The sequence below is a fragment of the Suricata suricatta genome, chromosome 16 (assembly GCF_006229205.1).
Source record: "Suricata suricatta isolate VVHF042 chromosome 16, meerkat_22Aug2017_6uvM2_HiC, whole genome shotgun sequence".
In the NCBI taxonomy this organism is placed as follows: Eukaryota; Metazoa; Chordata; class Mammalia; order Carnivora; family Herpestidae; genus Suricata; species Suricata suricatta.
In genome coordinates this window covers 15,878,199-15,896,569 of record NC_043715.1, presented here as the reverse complement: position 1 = coordinate 15,896,569, position 18,371 = coordinate 15,878,199, and the positions used below count along the sequence as shown (strand labels likewise).

The window sequence follows — 18,371 nt, the reverse complement described above, 5'->3', positions numbered from 1 at the left end:
ATTGTTCAAAGTTAATGAAACTCTAGGATTACAACTTTATCCCCAAGACCGTGGAACCAAAATGCATTCAAAGGAAAGTCATCAGGTCAGCAATGCAGAGAAGAAACCCTTCCAGACTGTGATGTGGCTCACACATAAAGTAGTACTTGCAGAAGGCTGTTGTTAAATATTGGAAGTAACTATTTATTGAGTTCCTTCATTGTAGCAGATGTAGAGTACAGACATGTTGGTTGATTTCTGCAGACATGAAATTAGAAGATTTACGGGTATCTGTGTGTGCTGTGTATAAAGAACAAAAGGCAAAGCAAGGGTAACACACACGTTAGGCATATTAGTCACTGTGTAGTAATTAAAACCAATATCTATCATAAACAAGCACAGATTAGGAACTACTAAACAAGTCCCTTGTGTCAGATTCAGCCATTTCTTTCTCAGAGTGATTAATTCCCTTCTGCCATAAACCACAGAGAGGTAATTAAAAGGAAAATGTATCATTGAAAGTTGGATACTAGCCAGCCAGATTTAGCCCAAAAAATGTAGCCCTAAAAAGTGGAATTCAATTGTGTAGAGGACCTTAAAAAATATTGCCTCCCATCTTTCTCCATCTTTCCCTGATTTATAGCCTCAGTGGCTACTTGAACCTAAGCAGGTTTTGCCATGACAGCAGTCATTAGAATCAGTTACATGTAATAAAACTATCCAAAAATGTGTGGATACAGTCAATTCTGTCTCCTCTTTGTTCCTTGTGGAAAGGAAAGAAAAACACACAAATCTTAAAACTAAAGCAAGTCAAAGCAGCCTGAAAAAAAACCGAGATTTGGCTACATTTGTGAAAGGAATCCAGTACTATGAGGCTCATTTTCTGGCTTTGATCTGGTTGTCAGTTGGGATGGGCTTGCCCAAATGATGGCCCACAGAGAGGCCAAACTTCTTGTTTTTCTGCTCATCCTGCACTTCCTTTTTCATTAAGAATCCTGCCTGGAAGTTTAAGTCAAAGAGGCTACTTGGAGCAAAATACAGTGGCGTCTCGTCCCAAATAGTCTCCAGGCGTTTCTTCCATCCATCCAGGATCTGAATTCGCGCATCCGCAGGAGTGTGCCCAATGCTGTAAGTCAGCTGAGGTTCCAGGACTTGGAAGCCACAGTAATGCAGAGTGCCACTCTGGGGACACAGAGAGAGCAAAACTGAGTCACAGAACAAACCCTCTGCAGCTTGTACCATAAACAGACACACAAAGGCTAATCTAGGCTTTCCAACAAGACGCTCTGATATGGGGGCCTGAGGCACCTGGGAGACTTAATTCATAGCTATTTTCTCTCACCTGCTACTCTCTATTCCTAGCTGTTACCTATTTTAGCTTATTCAGCTGAGCTCTTTTAAATGAATAAAATGTTGAAACCGTGCCAGCCTCGGATCCTCTGCCAAAAGTGTCGGAAGTTCTATTACATAAGGGAGTTTCAGCTTCTTGGCAGCGAACGTGCCAAGGTATGTGGATGTGCCTTTCTCCACCTCTCCTTCTAACTAGATGAGGCTCAATAAGTGATCTGTATACTTTACTCCCCAATATTAGCATGAATTCTCCGCTATTCTAGGTGGCCACCGCGTTTGCTCTGGTCTCCAACCCTCTTCCGTAGAAGAGATTATCTTGATAGTCCAGCGACCGACCACCCAGAAACCTCCCTCAGGCTCCACTCTTGTTAGGGCGGCTAAATTATTTCTTAAATTTTCTAATAGGTTGTGAGGCCATAGCAGCAACTTGGAGAAGGCCAGGAAGACTGCAGACAGATGTCAGTCGTCTGGAATCAGGGCACAGGGCTCGACAAATCGAGGGGTTCTCTGCACTGGCCCTTGGGTAGGAGACAGAGGTGTCTGGCCGCGTGCATCCCCAAGTTACTCTTAAGTATGGGGCCGGGAAGACTAGTAGGGCTCGGAGGGGAGCTCCCTGGAGTTCAGGATTACTATGCTGCTTTCGTCCTCACACCTCAGGTCTGTTTTCAGCTGCCCTCTTGAGCATCTGGACCCCACGGAAAACTCAGTGAATTAATCCCCAGGGAAGGTTCACTGAAGCAAAGTAACCTGAATTGGCCAGAGAATGACGTTCATGTCCCCGTGGACGCCCTGCAGCGAGTACATGGAGCCGCTGCCGCCGGTAGTGATGGAGAGCACCGTCTTCTTGTTCTGGAAGAGACAAGTCATGACCCTCCACGTCTCCTTGGTGACAGCAAGTTAATGAAACAGCCCCGGGGAAACGAACACACAAGTCCAGCCACACAGTACGACTCCAGAAGTCACACTCGAGGGCCAGCCCCGGAGTCCATATTGCTCCGGGGTGTGGCCAAGCGGGTGGAGGTTGATAGAAAATCAAGGTCTCCCCACAGCGCTCCGCATGTATCTAGGCATGTAATTCAGAAGGCCTGAAAACGTGTCTTGCGTAGTATGTGGGTGTCTACATACAGAGAGAAAATAGTCTCCTGACGTTCCCCCAACCCAGTCTCAACGCTCAGTATCTTGCCGTCCTAGGTTTGTCTAATCTCCCTGCCCCTTGTGTTCCTGGGGTGCGTTAAAGGGAATCCTAAAAGCCTGTCTAAATATCTGCACACAGGGCCGCTTGGGTGGCTCAGTGGGTTGAGTGTCTGACTTTGGCTCAGGTCATGATCTCAGAGCTTGTGGGTTCGAGCCCTGCATTGGGCTCTGTGCTGACAGCTCAGAGCCTGGAGCCTGCCTCGGATTCTGTGGCTCTCTCTCTCTCTCTGCTCCTCCCCGTTCACGCTCAGTTTCTCTCTCAAAAATAAACAAACATTAAAAAAACCCTTAAATATCTACACCCACTATTATCCAACTCTCCCAGGAGCCTGACCTTAGTACCTAATTGTGTTCAGAACTCTGCCTCAGGACAGAATGCAGCCCGGATCCAGCTGTTAGAGCAGAACCGCCCACCTACCCGGAAAGGTCCGTTGTCATACATGGCAGCATACGTGTAGGCGAACCCGCCTATGAGCACCCGTTCGAACCAGCCCTTCAGGATGGCGGGGACTCCGAACCACTGCAGCGGGAACTGTGGGGCAGAGCACAGAGAGGTCACTGCACGGACTGCCCCAGCGTGGAAAGCTCGGGTGCTTGGCTGACGTCACAGAAGAGCAAGCCTTGGGGCGCCTGGGTGCCTCAGTCGGTTGAGCATCCGACTTCGGCTCAGGTCATGATCTCATGGTTTGTGGATTCGAGCCCCGCGTCGGGCTCTGTGCTGACAACTAGCTCAGAGCCTGGAGCCTGCTTCAGATTCTGTACCTCCCTCTCTCTCTGACCCTCCCCTGCTCTGTCTCTCAAAAATAAAGAAAAAACATAAAGAAAAAAAAAAAAGAGCAAGCCTTTCTGGGGGCCCTTGTCGGTGCTTCTGGAGGAGCTAGCACGTTAAAAAAATATTGTTGAGGCACCTGGGTGGCTCAGCAGTTAAGCATCTGACTTGATCGCACATTTTATGGTTTCGAGCCCCGCATCGGGCTCTGTGCTGACAGCTCAGAGCCTGGAGCCTGCTTTGGATTTTGGATCTCTCTGCCCCTCCCCTGCTTGCTCTCTTCCTCTCTCTCAAAATAAAATAGACATAAAAAAATAAATAATAGGGGCGCCTGGGTGGCTCAGTTGGTTAAGCCTCCGGCTTCGGCTCAGGTCAGATCTCACGGTTCATGGGTTCAAACCCCACATCAGGCTCTGTGCTGACAGCTCAGAGCCTGGAGCCTGTTTCGGATTCTGTGTCTCCCTCTCTCTCTGACCCTCCCCTGCTTGCACTTTCTCTCTCTGTCTCTCAAAAATAAATAAAAAGCATTAAAAAAAATTAAAAAAAAATAAATAAACATTAAAAAGAAAAGAAAAATATTGTCCTTGTCAGTAAACTTGACACTCCTCTATTTCTGCCTCAAAGAAACAAATACCAGGTAGGTCTGAAGACAGCCACATGCAATTATGATTTGTTTCTACGAGATCACATTTAAGGGCAAAGTCTCAGCAGCAAGGAATGCAGATAAAGTTTGCCTCCGTGTGTGATGCCTAAATCAGTATTTTGTAGGAGTGCTCCCAACAGTGTGAAACACGTACCTTGTGTTCACGGATGTGAAATCCTACTGTTTTAGAATAACCTGCACATGGGGCTTCTGGGTGGCTCAGTCAATTAAGCTTCCGACTTCAGCTCAGGTCATGATCTCACTGTTCGTGGGTTCAAGCCCCACATCGGGCTCTGAGCTGTCAGCCTGCTTCAGATTCTGTGTCTACCCCTCTCTCTACCCCTCCTCTGCTCATGCTCTGTCTCTCTCTGTCTCAAAAAGAAATGAACACTTAAAAAAAAATTTCTAAATAAAATAAGCCACACGAGTGTGCGCTCGCACCAGCGAACAAATGACCCGTGTGCCTAAGGTCTACCAGGGAACTCCCGGGAGTCTTGCTGGGCCTCTTGTCTAATGAAGGCAGCACAAGGACGTTGCCCAGTTTCCTCTTTTTCTCCCTGACTTAGGATTTCAACACAGTGACACCTGGAACAGGCCCTGCTGAGGCAAATTCAGGACAGAGAAGGGATTCGGTGGACCTGATATCTTTCCCTGATATTTGAAGGGTTACTGATCCACAGGAAAGAGGGCAGAAGAGGCGGTTTAGAACAGAAAGAACATGGGGCGCCGCCTGGGAGGGTCAGTCAGTTAAGCATCCGACTTTAGCTCAGGTCATGATCTCACAGTTCGTGGGTTCAAGCCCCATGTCAGGCTCTGTGCTGACAGCTCAGAGCCCAGAGCCTGCTTCGGATTCTGTTGTCTCCCTCTTTCTCTCAAAAATAAATTTAAAGAACACATTAGAACAGAAAGAACACAAGGTGGAGATTCCTGTTCTCACCTTGCGTCTGCCGCTGGCCTGATACAAGATCTTTGTCACGAAAGCCCCTTACTTTTGCTAAGTCTGATGGGCCTCATCTGTAAGAAGAGGGGCTTGAATAATCGCTAGATCCTCCTTATGTTGATGACTCTGCAGTTGTGAGGGGCCAGACCTGAGGCTTTTAAGATAAATGTGTAAGTGGTTTAGACACGTAGCTTTGGTCCCTGTGAACATTCTACAGTCAGAGCTGAAAACAGAATTGGTTGGCTTATAGGATATTTGAAAATTTATTCTTCCTCTGGTTGTTCATGGAGAGTGAGAAAATGAGCAGGGGGCCAGCCCAGGTGGTCTGAATTAAAGCACTCCTTCCGGGGCACCTGGGTGCCTCAGTCGGTTAAGCTTCTGATTTCAGCTCAGGGCATGATCTCACAGTTCGTGGGTTCGAGCCCCACGTCGGGCTCTGTGCTGACAGCTAGCTCAGAGCCTGGAGCCTGCTTTGGATTCTGTATCTCCCTATCTTTCTGCCCCTCCTCTCATGCTTTCTCTCTCTCTCAAAAATAAATGAACATTAAAAAAATTTTTTTAGTAAATAAAAGAATAAAGCACTCCTTCCTCAGGACACTTGGTTTCCATGTTGAAAGAGGATGATACATAGTACACCAGTTCTTCCATAGTAAGACTTTTCCAGGGGCCCTGGGTGGCTCAGTCAGTTAAACGTCCAACTGGTGGTTTCGACTCAAGTCATGATCTAGCAGTTCATGAGATTGAGCCCCACATCTGGCCCCATGCTAACAGTGTGGAGCCTGCTTGGGATTCTCTGTCTCTCTCTGACCTTCCCACCCCCCCGACCTGCTCTCTCTCAAATATATTTTAAGTAAAAAAAATTTTTTTAAAGACCTTTCCCATCATCTGTTGATAAAATAAGTATACAAATCTGCCGTGTATATGTTGCCTTTCAACATTGCTCTTTTACAGTGCACAACCTGCACCACTGTACTGATAGTAAATTAAACTGATGCATCAGAGAGAGGCTAAATTCAAAGACCACTAAGGTCCTTTCCAAGTCTAAAACACGGCAATTCTGAGATGTGGAGCTGACAGCTGCCGCTGCGGCGCCTTGGCCAGGCCAGGGTAAGAGCAACGTCGACCGAGAGGGCATCCCTCAGGGCACTGGCTCATGGCACGTGGCTCTGACCTGCAGCAATAGGCCTGAGGGTGGAAGGAAAGACCTACAAGTTTGGATTCTTCACAGCTGATTGAACAACTGCAGAAACCACAGCTGGCGTCAGTCACCCTTCTCGTACAGTTTCTAGGGTCCTACTCGGTCCATGTTCAGTATCAAAAAGCTGGTGAGAACCAGCAGAAGCGAAGTCATGGAGTCCAGTCTGGCATTTTCAGGAAAGGGCACGGACTCCCTGGCGGGGGACACAGCTTCCAGGAGACGAGGGGCTGGAGCCCGGGAAGCAGGCCAGCGCCCGGTCCAGCTGGGAGGCTCCGACCACGGGGGCCCATGTCCCGGGCCTCACTTCACAGAGCGCTCCGATGCTCGTGCAGAGAAGGGGTCAAGTGCAAACTGTGAGAGATCCCACAGGAATCACTAATTGAAGACCAAGCCCACTTATCATCTTTGTGGTCACATATATTTTTTAAGTTTATTTATTTATTGGGAGAGAGAGAGCGAGCATGTGCGCGTGAGTGGGGGAGGAGCAGACCCAGAGAGAGAGACAGAGAGAATTCCAAGCAGGCTCCATGCGGTCAGCACAGAGCCCAATGCTGAGCTTGAACCCACAAACTGTGAGATCTTGACCTGAGCCGAAACCAAGAGTCAGAAGCTTAATCGACATAGCCGCCCAGGTGCCCCGTGGAGTCACATATCCTGAGTAGTACAGCCAGGTTCACAATTTCTATAAATCTGTATAACACCGCACCTGTTGAAGTCATCACCCTTCTTTAATAGAGAAGGCGCCAAAGTGGGTAAGTGACTTTTCCTAAGATCACATAGCTAATCAGGTGACCGATCTAGGACAGTAAGAACTCAAGTGTCCTGACAGCCCTCCTGGAGTCCCATCCCACCTGAAAAATCACAAGGTCCGCAGCTTCCAGCTTCTTTTGTTCCGCCACAATATCGGGGCTCAGACGGCCTTCTTTATAAGCTAGAGCAGACTCGGCAGGATACTGAAAGTTCCCGGGGTCCTTCAGTGTACCTGCCGGGAGGAATCGACAGGGTGAAGCCAGAGGGGCCGAGGCTGAGCCACAGACCCTGCAGGCGAGATATGCCACAGAGACCTGATGAAAGGGGAGGACGCCATTCCTACCTGTGATGTCCCTTCTGGAGATGACGGGATTGAAGTTCATGGCATACAGGTCTGACACAGTGACCTGCCATCCTTTGCCCTTCAAGGCCTCTACGGCAGCCTCCTTCATGGCATGGTTGAAGGACGTGGCCTCCGCGTGGGCCAGGACGATCAGTGCTCTTCTGGCTGTTGAGGTACACATGGGGCACATGGAGAAAATCAGTTCCCCAGCAGCGAAGCTTCAGCCACAGGGCGGCGGGGCCGGGATCCGTGCGGAGGAGTGGGCTCTGGGCAGTCCCCCCACGGCAGCCAGAAACCTGTTTTCTCCTTAGAAGTGCCAACCAATAAAGGACGCATTTTAACGCAGGGGCTCATTTCATTGCACACTTCATTGGCCATCCGCATGAAAAAGGACTTATCCCTTAGAAAACTAAGAGAAGGTGTTAGGAGTCAGGATAGGGTGGTGGCAGGGGTGGTGACAATGTTCTGTTTCCTGATCCCGGTGCCGATTACACAAGTTTGTGAAAATTCACTTTGCATTTTCAGTGTGTCTGTTGTACTTGTGTTCTGTTGTTGTTTTCACTATCCCCCAAACACACCTCATCGATCAATACATTCCTGGCAGAGTACAGATCTAAAGGATGAAATTGCATAGCCTCAAGCTAGAGAATCATCTTAAGAAAGACTAGATATTCAGCAACCAGGAACGGAAAGCTTGCCAGATGAAGCCACATAAAAATTTAAAATGTGTGTGTACCAGAAGGCACCATAAACAAAGTCAGAGAGCAGATGCCTGCAACTCTTATCACAACGGGTTAAAATCCCAAAGAATACCTATAAACAGATAGACAAGAGACAGACAACACGATAGAAAAATAAATCAAGGATGTGAGCACACTACTCACAGAGGAGGAAATGCAGATGACAAAAAGCAAATGAGCAAGTGCCCTGCCCAGCCTGTCAGGAAAAGCAAATTAAAATGACGTATCATTATTTACCCATCAGACCGGCAAAACAATTTAAGACAAGCAACACTGAGGGCTGTTAAGAGTGCAGGAAAACTAGCAGCTGCCACTGGGAACATGTATTGCCTCCATGCCGGGAGAAAGTAATCAGGGTGAATCTCTTTAAATTATAAAGACGCATAAATCTTTTTTTTCTTTTCTTTTTTTTTTTTTTTTGAGAGAGAGACAGTGTAAGCAGGGGAGGGTCAGAGAGAGAAGGAGTCATAGGATCTGAAGACAGGCTCCAGGCTCTGAGCTAGCGGTCAGCACAGAGCCCGATGCGGGGCTCGAACCCACGAACCGTGAGATCATGACCTGAGCCGAAGTCCAATGCTTAACGGACTGAGCCACCCAGGCGCCCCAAGACGCATAAATCTTTGATCTAGCTCTCCAACTTTGGGGGATCTGTTATACAGACTAAAAGCAGTGGGATATAAGGCAGTTTGAGCCAGGACATGGACTGTATCATTCTTTTCACTGGCATTCACTGATGCTTTATGGGGAATACTTGAATAAATTATGGTACATACATGTTACAGACTAGTATGCTGTTAACTATATAGTCACCCAGAAAGATATCCACAATGTACTCTTAACTATCAAATGAGGGAGTGTGAATCCATTATTATAAAAGACAAAGAGGGGCGCCACGGTGGCTCAGTCGGTTAAGCATCCGACTTCTGCTCTGGTTATGATCTCACTGTTCATGAGTTCAAGCCCCACACAGGGCTCTGTGCTGACAGTGCAGGGCCTGGAGCCTTCTTTAAATTCTGTGTCGCCCTTTCTCTCTGTCCCTTCCTGGCTCACTCTATCACTCTCTCTCAAGAATAAAAAAAAAGAAAGAAAGAATGAGGGGACCCTCGCTGGCTTAGAAGGTAGAGCATGCAACCCTTGATCCTGGAGTCATGAGTTTGAGCCCTATGTTGGGTGCAGATATTACTTTAAAAAAAAAAAAAGAAAAAACTACATATATGTGTACAAAGATCTGCAGTATATAGGTATGAGGGGAAAAAAAGATGTGGAATTATTACATGAAACTAATGATAGTTTTCTTAGCTAAGTAAGAGATGTCAAGGGCATAGAGACAGAGGGAAAGATTTACTTTTTTCTTGGACCTCCTCTGTATTAATAAAGTTGTTAGTACAAGAATGTTTTTCTCTTGCAACAATAGCATTGATTTTATGTTTCATTTATTTTTTTAATTTTTTAATGTTTATTTTTTAGAGCGAGAGAGAGCATGAGTGGGGGAGAGCAGACAGTGGGGGAGGAGACACAGAATCCAAAGCAGACACCAGGTTCTGAGCCGTCAGCACAGAGTCTTGTGCAGGGCTCGAACCCATGAGCCATGAGATCATGACCTGAGCTGAAGTCGGAAGCTCAACCGACAGAGCCACCCAGGTGCCCCTATTGCTTTATTTTTAAGTAATCTCTGTATTCGATGTGGGGCTTGACCTCACGCCCCTGAGAGCGAGAGTCACATGCTCCTCCAACTGAGGCAGCCAGGCGCTCCTTTTTTTCTTTCTTTTAATTGAACTATACTTGACACAGTTTCGGGAGCTTCAGGTGGCCAATGCGGTGATTCCACGGGCCTGTTGTACCTCACACCACACTCACCCCGGTGTGCTCACCTGTCCTAGCACAGCCCCTACTCCGACACCACCGCCCACAGTCCCTGTGCTGTGCCTTTTGTCCTCATGACTTACTCAGTCCGCAACTGGACACCCGTACCTCCTCCCCTTCACCCCCCTCGCCCTCTGGCAAAGTCACTTTGTTTTTTGTGTTTATGGGTCTCTGTCTTGTGTGTGTCTGTTCATCGTTTGGGTTTTCAGAGTCCACATACAAGTGAAATCCTATACCATTTGCCTTTCTCTGGATAACAGCATCGACGGTGCTCACTGTGTGCCAGGCACTGCTCTGAGGACTTCTCTGAGGGCTTCGCATTCTTTTCCAGCTGTCATGGCGACACCATGAGCTGGATACAATTAGTATCCCGCGTTACGGAGGAGAACACTGAGGCACCGAAAAGTTAAGCAAGTTAGTTACCCAAGTTTACATAGTAAGTGGTGAAGTTGGAATAATGTAAAAGTGTGTAGACATAGGGGCCCCTGGCTGGTTCAAGGCGGCCAGCAGCTCTTGATCTCAGAGATGTGTTCGAGCCCCACGTTCTGGGTAGAGATCATTTAAAAAGTTACTAAACTTATAGATAAATCCACGCAACCACCTGCAGGCAGCAGCACCACCAACACGCAATCCGAGTAACTGGCGTCACTGCCTCATTTCTCACCGACTCCTGACACCTGGGCCCGCGGGCGGGGCTCCCGTGGGAGCGGCTGCGAGGCGGCAGCTTCCGGCCCCGCCTGCCGCGCGCCCCGTGCTCGCCAGGGCGGCTCAGGCTTTCGGAACGAGCTCCTGCCCGCCTCCCGCCCGCCTCCTGCCCGCCGGGGACAGAAGTTCGGTAGGGGATTCGAATTCTAGGAAAGAGATGCGTCTGCCTCGGACGGCCTGGGGAAGGGGTCAGGAGCTCCGCCTCAACAAACCCTACCTCCTTTTTATCAACTCCAGGACTTACCGCTCTCGGGAGAAATGTGAGTGTACAAAGTTGTGACCAGCGTTTTCTCTGTGACTTACCTGTGCACTAATTCTATCAATGTTTACTAAATACTGCTTTGTCAGTTTACATTCTCTGGGCTTACTTCTCAGCTATGTATATAGATAAGATTCTTTTTCTTTGCCCTTCTCAGTATTGATTAACAAGCATTTCCTAAGTAGTAAGATATAAAGGCACTTGATATAAAGAGTGAATCAGGATGTCTGGCCCTTGCTTTCAAAGAGTTCATCACCTACTAACTCTAGGAGGCTGGCTCCTTTCAAAACTTAACAAGGGCGCTTGAGTGGCTCAGTCGGTAAAGGTCGGGCTCTTGATCTCGTCTCAGGGTTTGTGAATTCAAGCCCCACGTCTGGCTCTGAGCTGATGGCATGGAGCCTGCTTGGGATTCTCGTCCCGCTCTCTCTGCCCCTCACCTGCTTGTGCTCTCTCCCCTCTCAAATAAGTAAACTTAATAAAACAACAATGTAAGACGAGACCCAAACAAGAAGAACATATTTGCCAAAAACGTAACCAACAGCGTTCAGTATCTGGCATAGATAGATTGCTGAAAACCACGCAGAAGAAAAAACGGTCATTTTACATACCCTTCAGAGCCCTACCCTGCCCTGCCCCGAGTCACAGCGCGGACTGTGCTCCTTGGCCAGAGGTGAAGGGCGACGGGAGGGTCACTCTCCAGACGGCCATCGGTGCCAGGTCCTCTTTCACGGACAAACCTGAGGGGTTTCGGACTTCAAGCGCTCAGTTTCCCTTCCTGCCACTTAACTAGCTTCGTGACACGTTTGACATTCTCAGAATTGCCGCTAGGAATGGTGGTAGGACGTGCAAAAAACCAATGGCATTAGCCTGACAGGGGAGGCAGGGGACAAAGTTCCTGAGGAAAAGGGCTCACCGGGGCTGGCTGATTAGGGAAAGCCGTCAGAAGGAGCTGCCCTTGAAGGAGAGGTTTGGAAGACAAATGGGGTTCTTACCAGGATTCCTAATTTAGCATCCATTTCTGTGTGCCACACACATCGTGGACCTAACGGAAGCCGCTCCGTGCCATGGCTGAGCTTGGCTTCCTGAAGGCAGCTCTGTCCCCGGTTCGCTTCCAGATTTCCTACCCTTCCAAGAGTGCGCCCATTCATCCTCACTTCTCTGTGCCCTGCAATCCCTCATTCCTTCCCCACCCTCTCTCTTATTAATTTTTACAATTCCAGTTAACATATAGTGCAATATTGGTTTCAGGAGTAGAATTCAGTGATTCAGCACTTACACACAACACCCCATGCTCATCACAAGTGCCCTCCTTAATGCCCACCCTCATCTAGCCCATCCCCCTGCCCAACTCCCTCTGTCAACCCTCAGTTGGTTCTCTATCCTTAAGAATCTCTTGGGTTTCCCTCTCTTCCCCCCCACTTCCCATGTGTTCATCTGCTTTGTTTCTTAAATTCCACACAGGAGTGAAATCGTATGGTATTTGTCTTTCTCTGATTTATTTTGCTTAGCGTGGTACATTCTAGTTCCATTCATGTCGTTGCAAATGGCAAGAGTTCATTCTTCCTGATGGCTGGTAATACTCCACTGTGTGTGTGTGTGTGTGTGTGTGTGTGTGTACATATATATATAATATACACACCACATCTTCTTTATCCATTCATCAGTTGATGGATGTTTTGGCTCCTTTGCTGCCATTTTTTTTGTGTTCTGTTCCCCTCAGCGAGTCCCCCCCGCCCCCCAGTAAGAGTCCCCTGGCATGAGCCACGCGCATGTTCTCCTGAACCCTTTGTCTCAGCCCCCTGACCAGGGTTTACTGAGCACCTCTATCCACCGGGCACTGCTCTAGGCATTTAGACTACATCAGGGTACAACACAGACCCACATCTTTTTTTTTTGTAGAGCGCACATTCTGGTGGCCACAGTACCCCGCCTGTTTGGGGGAGCCGGCCTCTGCCCTCCTCTGTTACTCAACATCCTACAATGCTCTGCCTCCAACCTCAGGCCAACCTGAAACCAAGCACTCACTAACGTTCTAGATTGAGCAGGACCTGGCTGACCTGCAGAACCTGCAGCCTTATTGAAGACCAACACAGAACTTAATGGCAGGAAAACATAAAGGTGGCAAAGAAAGAAAGGGATGGTGGTGCATTGTTTTAATGTAAAGCACACCTAGATGGCTGACCGACACACTCATTCTGGCAGGGAGAAGCAGCCATCAAGGAAAACCTGTTACAAATGCTTCAGTGAATCGCAAGACTTAGCCTGATACAACGAATACGAGTTAAACAAGGTCCAAATGATCCCAGTTTCTCTCCTCCTCCCACCCCCACCCTTTTTATAAAGTTACACATAAGTACAGAATGTTCTGTAAGATTGTTAAATCAGTTAATAGTTCCTGCCCTAGACTTGCTGGTGCCCTCAGGACCCCAGAAGAATGTTATAGAGGGGCGCCTGGGTGGCTCAGTTGGGTATAAGTGTCTGACTTTGGCTCAGATCATGATCTCCTGGTTTATGGGTTCAAGCCCCGCATCAGGCTCTGTGCTGACAGCTCAGAGCCTGCTTGGATTATGTGTCTCCCTCCCCCTGTCTCTGCCCCTCCCCTGCTCATACTCTGTCTCTCAAAACAAATAAACAAACAAACAAAAAATGAAATAGAAACAGCCTCTGTGGTGCATGTAGGAAACCTTGTGAGCTACCGGGCAGTCTCTCCCAGATGCTTCTCCTCTGGGTTTCCAGAAAGTCTGGGTGGGCTTCCAATCCCCAGCTCGGCCCTCTTCAGAGATTGTAACAGTAGTTAGCGGCAACAGAAGGCTCATCCCCGAGCTCGTTGACGTGTGGCGTGAGCGTCTGGGTGTATGTGCGTCTGCAGAAAGCAGCGCAAGGCTCAGAGGGAAGTAAATTACAAAAAGGTAGAGCTCTGTCCCAGTTGAAGAAGGCTCTCTGGGAAAGAGCTCCCCGCCCTGCAGGGGCTGCAGCTAAACTGTCTTAGAGGCTTCAGATAAAGTTGTGGTGACCTGTAATGCCCCCTCAGGTTGGTGGAGAAGGAAGGTTCTGCCTCTGCAAATGGACCTGAGGCAGGGACCAGGTCTGCCCCCATCCAAGGGTCACAGACAAAAATGCCTCCTGACCAGGGATGCCTGGGTGGCTCAGTGGGTTGAGCCTCTGGCTCCTGGTTGCGGCTCAGGTCATGATTTCTTGGTTGGTGGGATTGAGCCCCAAGTCAGGTTCTGCACGGACAGCCTGCTTGGGGTTCTCCCTCTCTCTCCAAACCAACCAACCAACCAACCAAACAAGTCTCCTGGCCAGGCAGCCTGGGGCTGGTCGCCATGCAACTAAAGGAAGCAGGTTCCCCAGCTCCAGCACACTCATCACCAGATCTTCTAATTTTCCTCCAGAAGCAAGGAATTCACATGTTTTAAACGAAATAACCTGTATTTACTATATTACTAGCAACTTATTCCAAAATGTTTTCAATTCTATAAGGCCAATCAGGGTGTGCCAGTGCGCCAGATATGGCCATTGACAGTCGGTTTCTGACCTGTTTTGGAGGGAATTTTTTGCTTCCAAGGTCAAGTCTCTGTTAAATGCCCACCTAAGTTTGTGGGGAGGGGAGGAGGGATAGACAACAGGAGCTCCCGCCCCCGCCCCCGTGTCTGATCAGGGGCTCATCCCGGGATCTGAAAGCTTTCGCTTTTTCAGCTTTGAGGCCCGGACAAACCCTGGGCGTTAAGCCCCTCCAGGTTCCTTGCAGGCAACTGAGGGCCGGGGCCACCCCTGCCCCCGCCCACGGACGCGGCACTCACCCGCCAGGGCTCCGGCTGTGCTGACCCGCTGTGCTGCTGGTTGTCAAGGCGACCCTGGCCGCGGCAGAGTCCTCGCTTGGGGGGATGGGAGACAAGTGTCGGGCAGCGTCTGGGACTGCAACACCGGAGGTTCGCGTGCAGCCTGCAAAGCACTCGCCACTTTATAGGCGCCTCGTGCCAGCCCCAGCGGGGGGCGGGGCGCGCGGTGGCTGCGCTTCTGCAGTGGGAGGCGGGTCCTGGGGGTCCCCTGGGGACGCGTGGGACCGGAGGGTGCGGCTAAAGGGTCTGGGTGCCGGTGGGAGGCAGGCCAGGTGGATGGACCCTGTCCAGAAACCACCACCTGGCGACCGCAGGGGAAGTCTGCAGTGGCGTTCCGGCCTCGCCCAGGGCGCCTCCCAGCCCAGGGAAAGCTCCTCCGCACGGAAAGGGGAGGGCAAATAGGAGGGTGTGCTGGGCTGTGGTCCTTAAGCCTCACTTTCGCTGAGTCACTGTGACTCTGAACTTCGATTTGGAGGGCTGAGGTACCCTGGGAAACGTGTTCCAGGAAAAGGGAATTCATTTCTTCCTTTACAAGGTTCACATTGAGCCCTTGTGGGGTCCCACAGGACGTACTTCCTGGGTTCAAACTCCTGCTCCTCAGAATGGGAATCTAGTTAGTTTAGTCCAACGGTGGTGGGAGAGAGAGTAGCAGGGAAGCAGTTAGAGAATAGCCCAGACAAAGGAAAGTTGAGCGGTTTTACATCAAGTTTGACTTTAGGCAGCTGAGCAGAGCAAAGTTTGAAATCCCTACCAAGAGAAAGTTACAAGAAAGTCTTCATCCCACAGGTTTTACGGTGCTTGTTTCATTGTGTGTTGCAGATACTGCATTTTTTAATACATTGCAAGTTTGTGGCAATCCTGCACTGAACACATCCGCGCCCCCGCTTCCCCACTGCATTTGCCCGTTTTGTGTCTCTGTTGCATTTTAGCAGTTCTTGAAATATTTCTAACCTTTTCATTAAATTTGGTATGATAGTCTGTGATTAGTGATTATAACTCTGAAAACTCCGGTGATTAGCATTTTTAAACAATTAAGTATACTTATTTAAAATTTTTTTTACTGTTTATTCATTTTTGAAAGACAGCACAAGTGGGGAAAGGTCAGAGAGAGAGGGTGACACAGAATCTGAAGCAGGCTCCAGGCCCTGAGCTGTCAGCAAAGAGCCAGATGCAGGGCTCAAACTCACTAACTAGGAGATCATGACCCTAGCCCAAGTTGGTGCTTAACTGAGTCACCCAGGCACCCCACCAATGAAGTACTTTTAAGTTAAGGTATGTATGTTGTTAGACCTAGTACTGTTGCACACTTAACCGACTGAGTATGAGGTAAACATAATTTTTTATCTGAACTGGGAAACCAAAAATTAACTTGACTTGCTTTATTGCAGCTGCCTGCTACCAAACCTGCAGTATGTCTGAGATAGGTCCATGCTATCAAAGGGGAAGGAAAAAGAAATAGAACCCCCATTCTGTAACCATCAGAAAAATTAGAAATGGTAACTAAGAAAAGTCAGCAGGAAGGAAAGTGGGAAGTACACCCTTAAAGTAAGGCTTGCAAAGTTTAAGGGGGTGTAAAAAACCCAACAACTCAGTAATCAAGAAAAACAAGTATTTGTTAAGTCTATTTCATTATTTTTAAAAAAGATTTTTGGGGGTTTAGGCAAAGAGTTCTTATGATTCCAAAAGCACAATTATTAATTGAACTTGATCACAATTAGGCAACTTTGCTCTGCAAAGATATTGTTAAGACAACAAAAAGACAAGCCAAAGACTGGGGAAAACACTTAAAAGTCACATACCCATTGAAAACTATATGCAGAACACGTAAAGAACTCTTAAAACTCACCACTAGAAAACCAACAGACAAAAAAAGTGGGAAGGGTTTTAACAGACACTTTACCAGAAAAGCTATATAGGAGACAGGTGCATGAAATACTGTGCGATGTCTTTAGGAACATGTAGAGAAAACCACGGTGAGATAATTATGCTAAACATTAGAACAGCTGAGACATTTTTCAAATGACAATACAAAGCACGGCAGGGATTCAGAGAAATGGAAACTCTTGGGGCACCTGGGTGGCTCAGTCGGTTAAGTGTCCAACTTTAGCTCGGGTCATGATCTCACAGTTCGTGGGTTTGAGCCCCGCATCCGGTCTGTGCTGACAGCTCAGAGCCCAGAGCCTGCTTCACATTCTGTCTCTCTGACCCTCCCCTGCTTGCTCTCTGTCTCTGTCTCTCAAAAATAATAAAAGACATTAAAAAATTAAATGGAAACTCTTACACATCATTGTCAGTGGGAATGCAAAATGATACAGTGACCCTGAGAACATCTGATCAGTCTTTTCTGAAGTTAAACATGCACTGACCAGGTGACCAGAAGTTCTATTCCTAGGTACTTGCCCTAAAGAAATGAAAATTTCTGTTTACCCCACATCTGTACATTAATGTTTTTAGCACCTTTATTCACAGCAGCCTAAAATTTGAAAAGACCCACATGTCATCTCCTGGGTGAATGGATGAATAAACCATGGGGCATCCATACATGCCAACAACGCCAGCAATGAAAAGGAATCATTTTTGATGCCCCTGACAACAGGGACGAATCTCTAAAGCAGTTTGCTATGTGAAAGAAACCAGACTCAGAGCTATATGATTTTATGTATATGACATTCTGGAAAAGGCAAAACTATAGATTGAAGAACTAATCAGTGGTTGCTAAGAGTTAAGATCTTATTTTTTAAAAAAGTAATCTTTACCCCCAATGTGGGACTCAAATTCCCAATCCCAAGATAAAGAGTCACGTGATCTACCTACTGAGCCAGCCAGATGCCTCAATAAATAACTCTTTAGCTAAATATTTTTGAAAATCAATTTGCAGAAAACAAAGTTATGTTAGACAAAATATAAAAATGTTAAGATCAGTACCAGTGCCAAACCAAGCCATTTTGAGCCTAAAGAAAAATGAGGACTGAATCATTCTTTATTTTGTTAAAAAATAAAATTCAACTAAGCACATTTTAAATATCTTATTGGCTTTACTCAGTGATTCATGAATTAGGCTGCATCTGATCCAGCAGGTAGAATGGAGGGAGCTGTGCAAACTGAAAAGACTGTTATAGACAGGAATGGAAACAAGGAAGTTAAATTTTGTGAAAAGTGGATTATTGTTTTTTTAAGTATTTATTTATTTTGACAGAGCATGGGAGGGGCAGACAGAGATGGAGAAAAAGAAAATCCCAAGCAGGCTCTGTGCTGACAGGAGGGCCTCATTCCATAAACCATACCATGACCTGAGCCAAACTCAAGAGTTGGACACGTAACTGACTGAGCCACCCAGGGCCCCTGGTTTTTTTTAGAGGATAGTGGGAGTCTGTCAGGTAGATTACCTACCTAGTACTGATCAGGCCATTCCTGACTGATTCATTTAAGATTCCAGTTCAAGGGGCACCTGGGTGGCTCAGTCGGTTAAGCATTCGACTTCGGCTCAGGTCATAATTTTATGGTTCATGGGTTCCAGCCCTGTGTCAGGCTCTGTGCTGACGGCTAGCTCAGAGCCTGGAGCCTGTCTTCAGATTCTGTGTCTCCCTCTCTCTCTGTCCCTCCCCTGCTTGCACTGTCTCTCTTAAAAATAAATAAAAAACATAAAAATTTTTAAAAAGAAATCCCAGACGAGAATTAAAAAAAAAAAAAAAAGGATTCCAGTTCAAGGTGAGCTGAAATAGTAATTAAATCTGTTTGGTGACATAGGACTAAGCATAAGTGACTCCATTTTGGGCCAGTAGTCTTGTTTTTAACA

At 47.7% G+C, this 18,371-nt stretch overlaps 1 protein-coding gene across 1 annotated transcript; it reads right to left on the bottom strand.

The window, feature by feature from the left end:
• Positions 1-157: 157 nt before the first annotated feature.
• Positions 158-14,952, bottom strand: NQO1 (NAD(P)H quinone dehydrogenase 1). Its single transcript, XM_029924550.1, has 6 exons — positions 14,537-14,952; positions 7,167-7,331; positions 6,925-7,055; positions 2,942-3,055; positions 2,077-2,178; positions 158-1,161 (listed from the first exon to the last, which is right to left on the bottom strand). Exons 2-6 carry the CDS (start codon positions 7,273-7,275, stop codon positions 856-858), a joined length of 762 nt encoding a protein of 253 aa, XP_029780410.1. The 5' UTR covers positions 7,276-7,331; positions 14,537-14,952; the 3' UTR covers positions 158-855.
• Between the last annotated feature and the right edge of the window lie 3,419 nt (positions 14,953-18,371).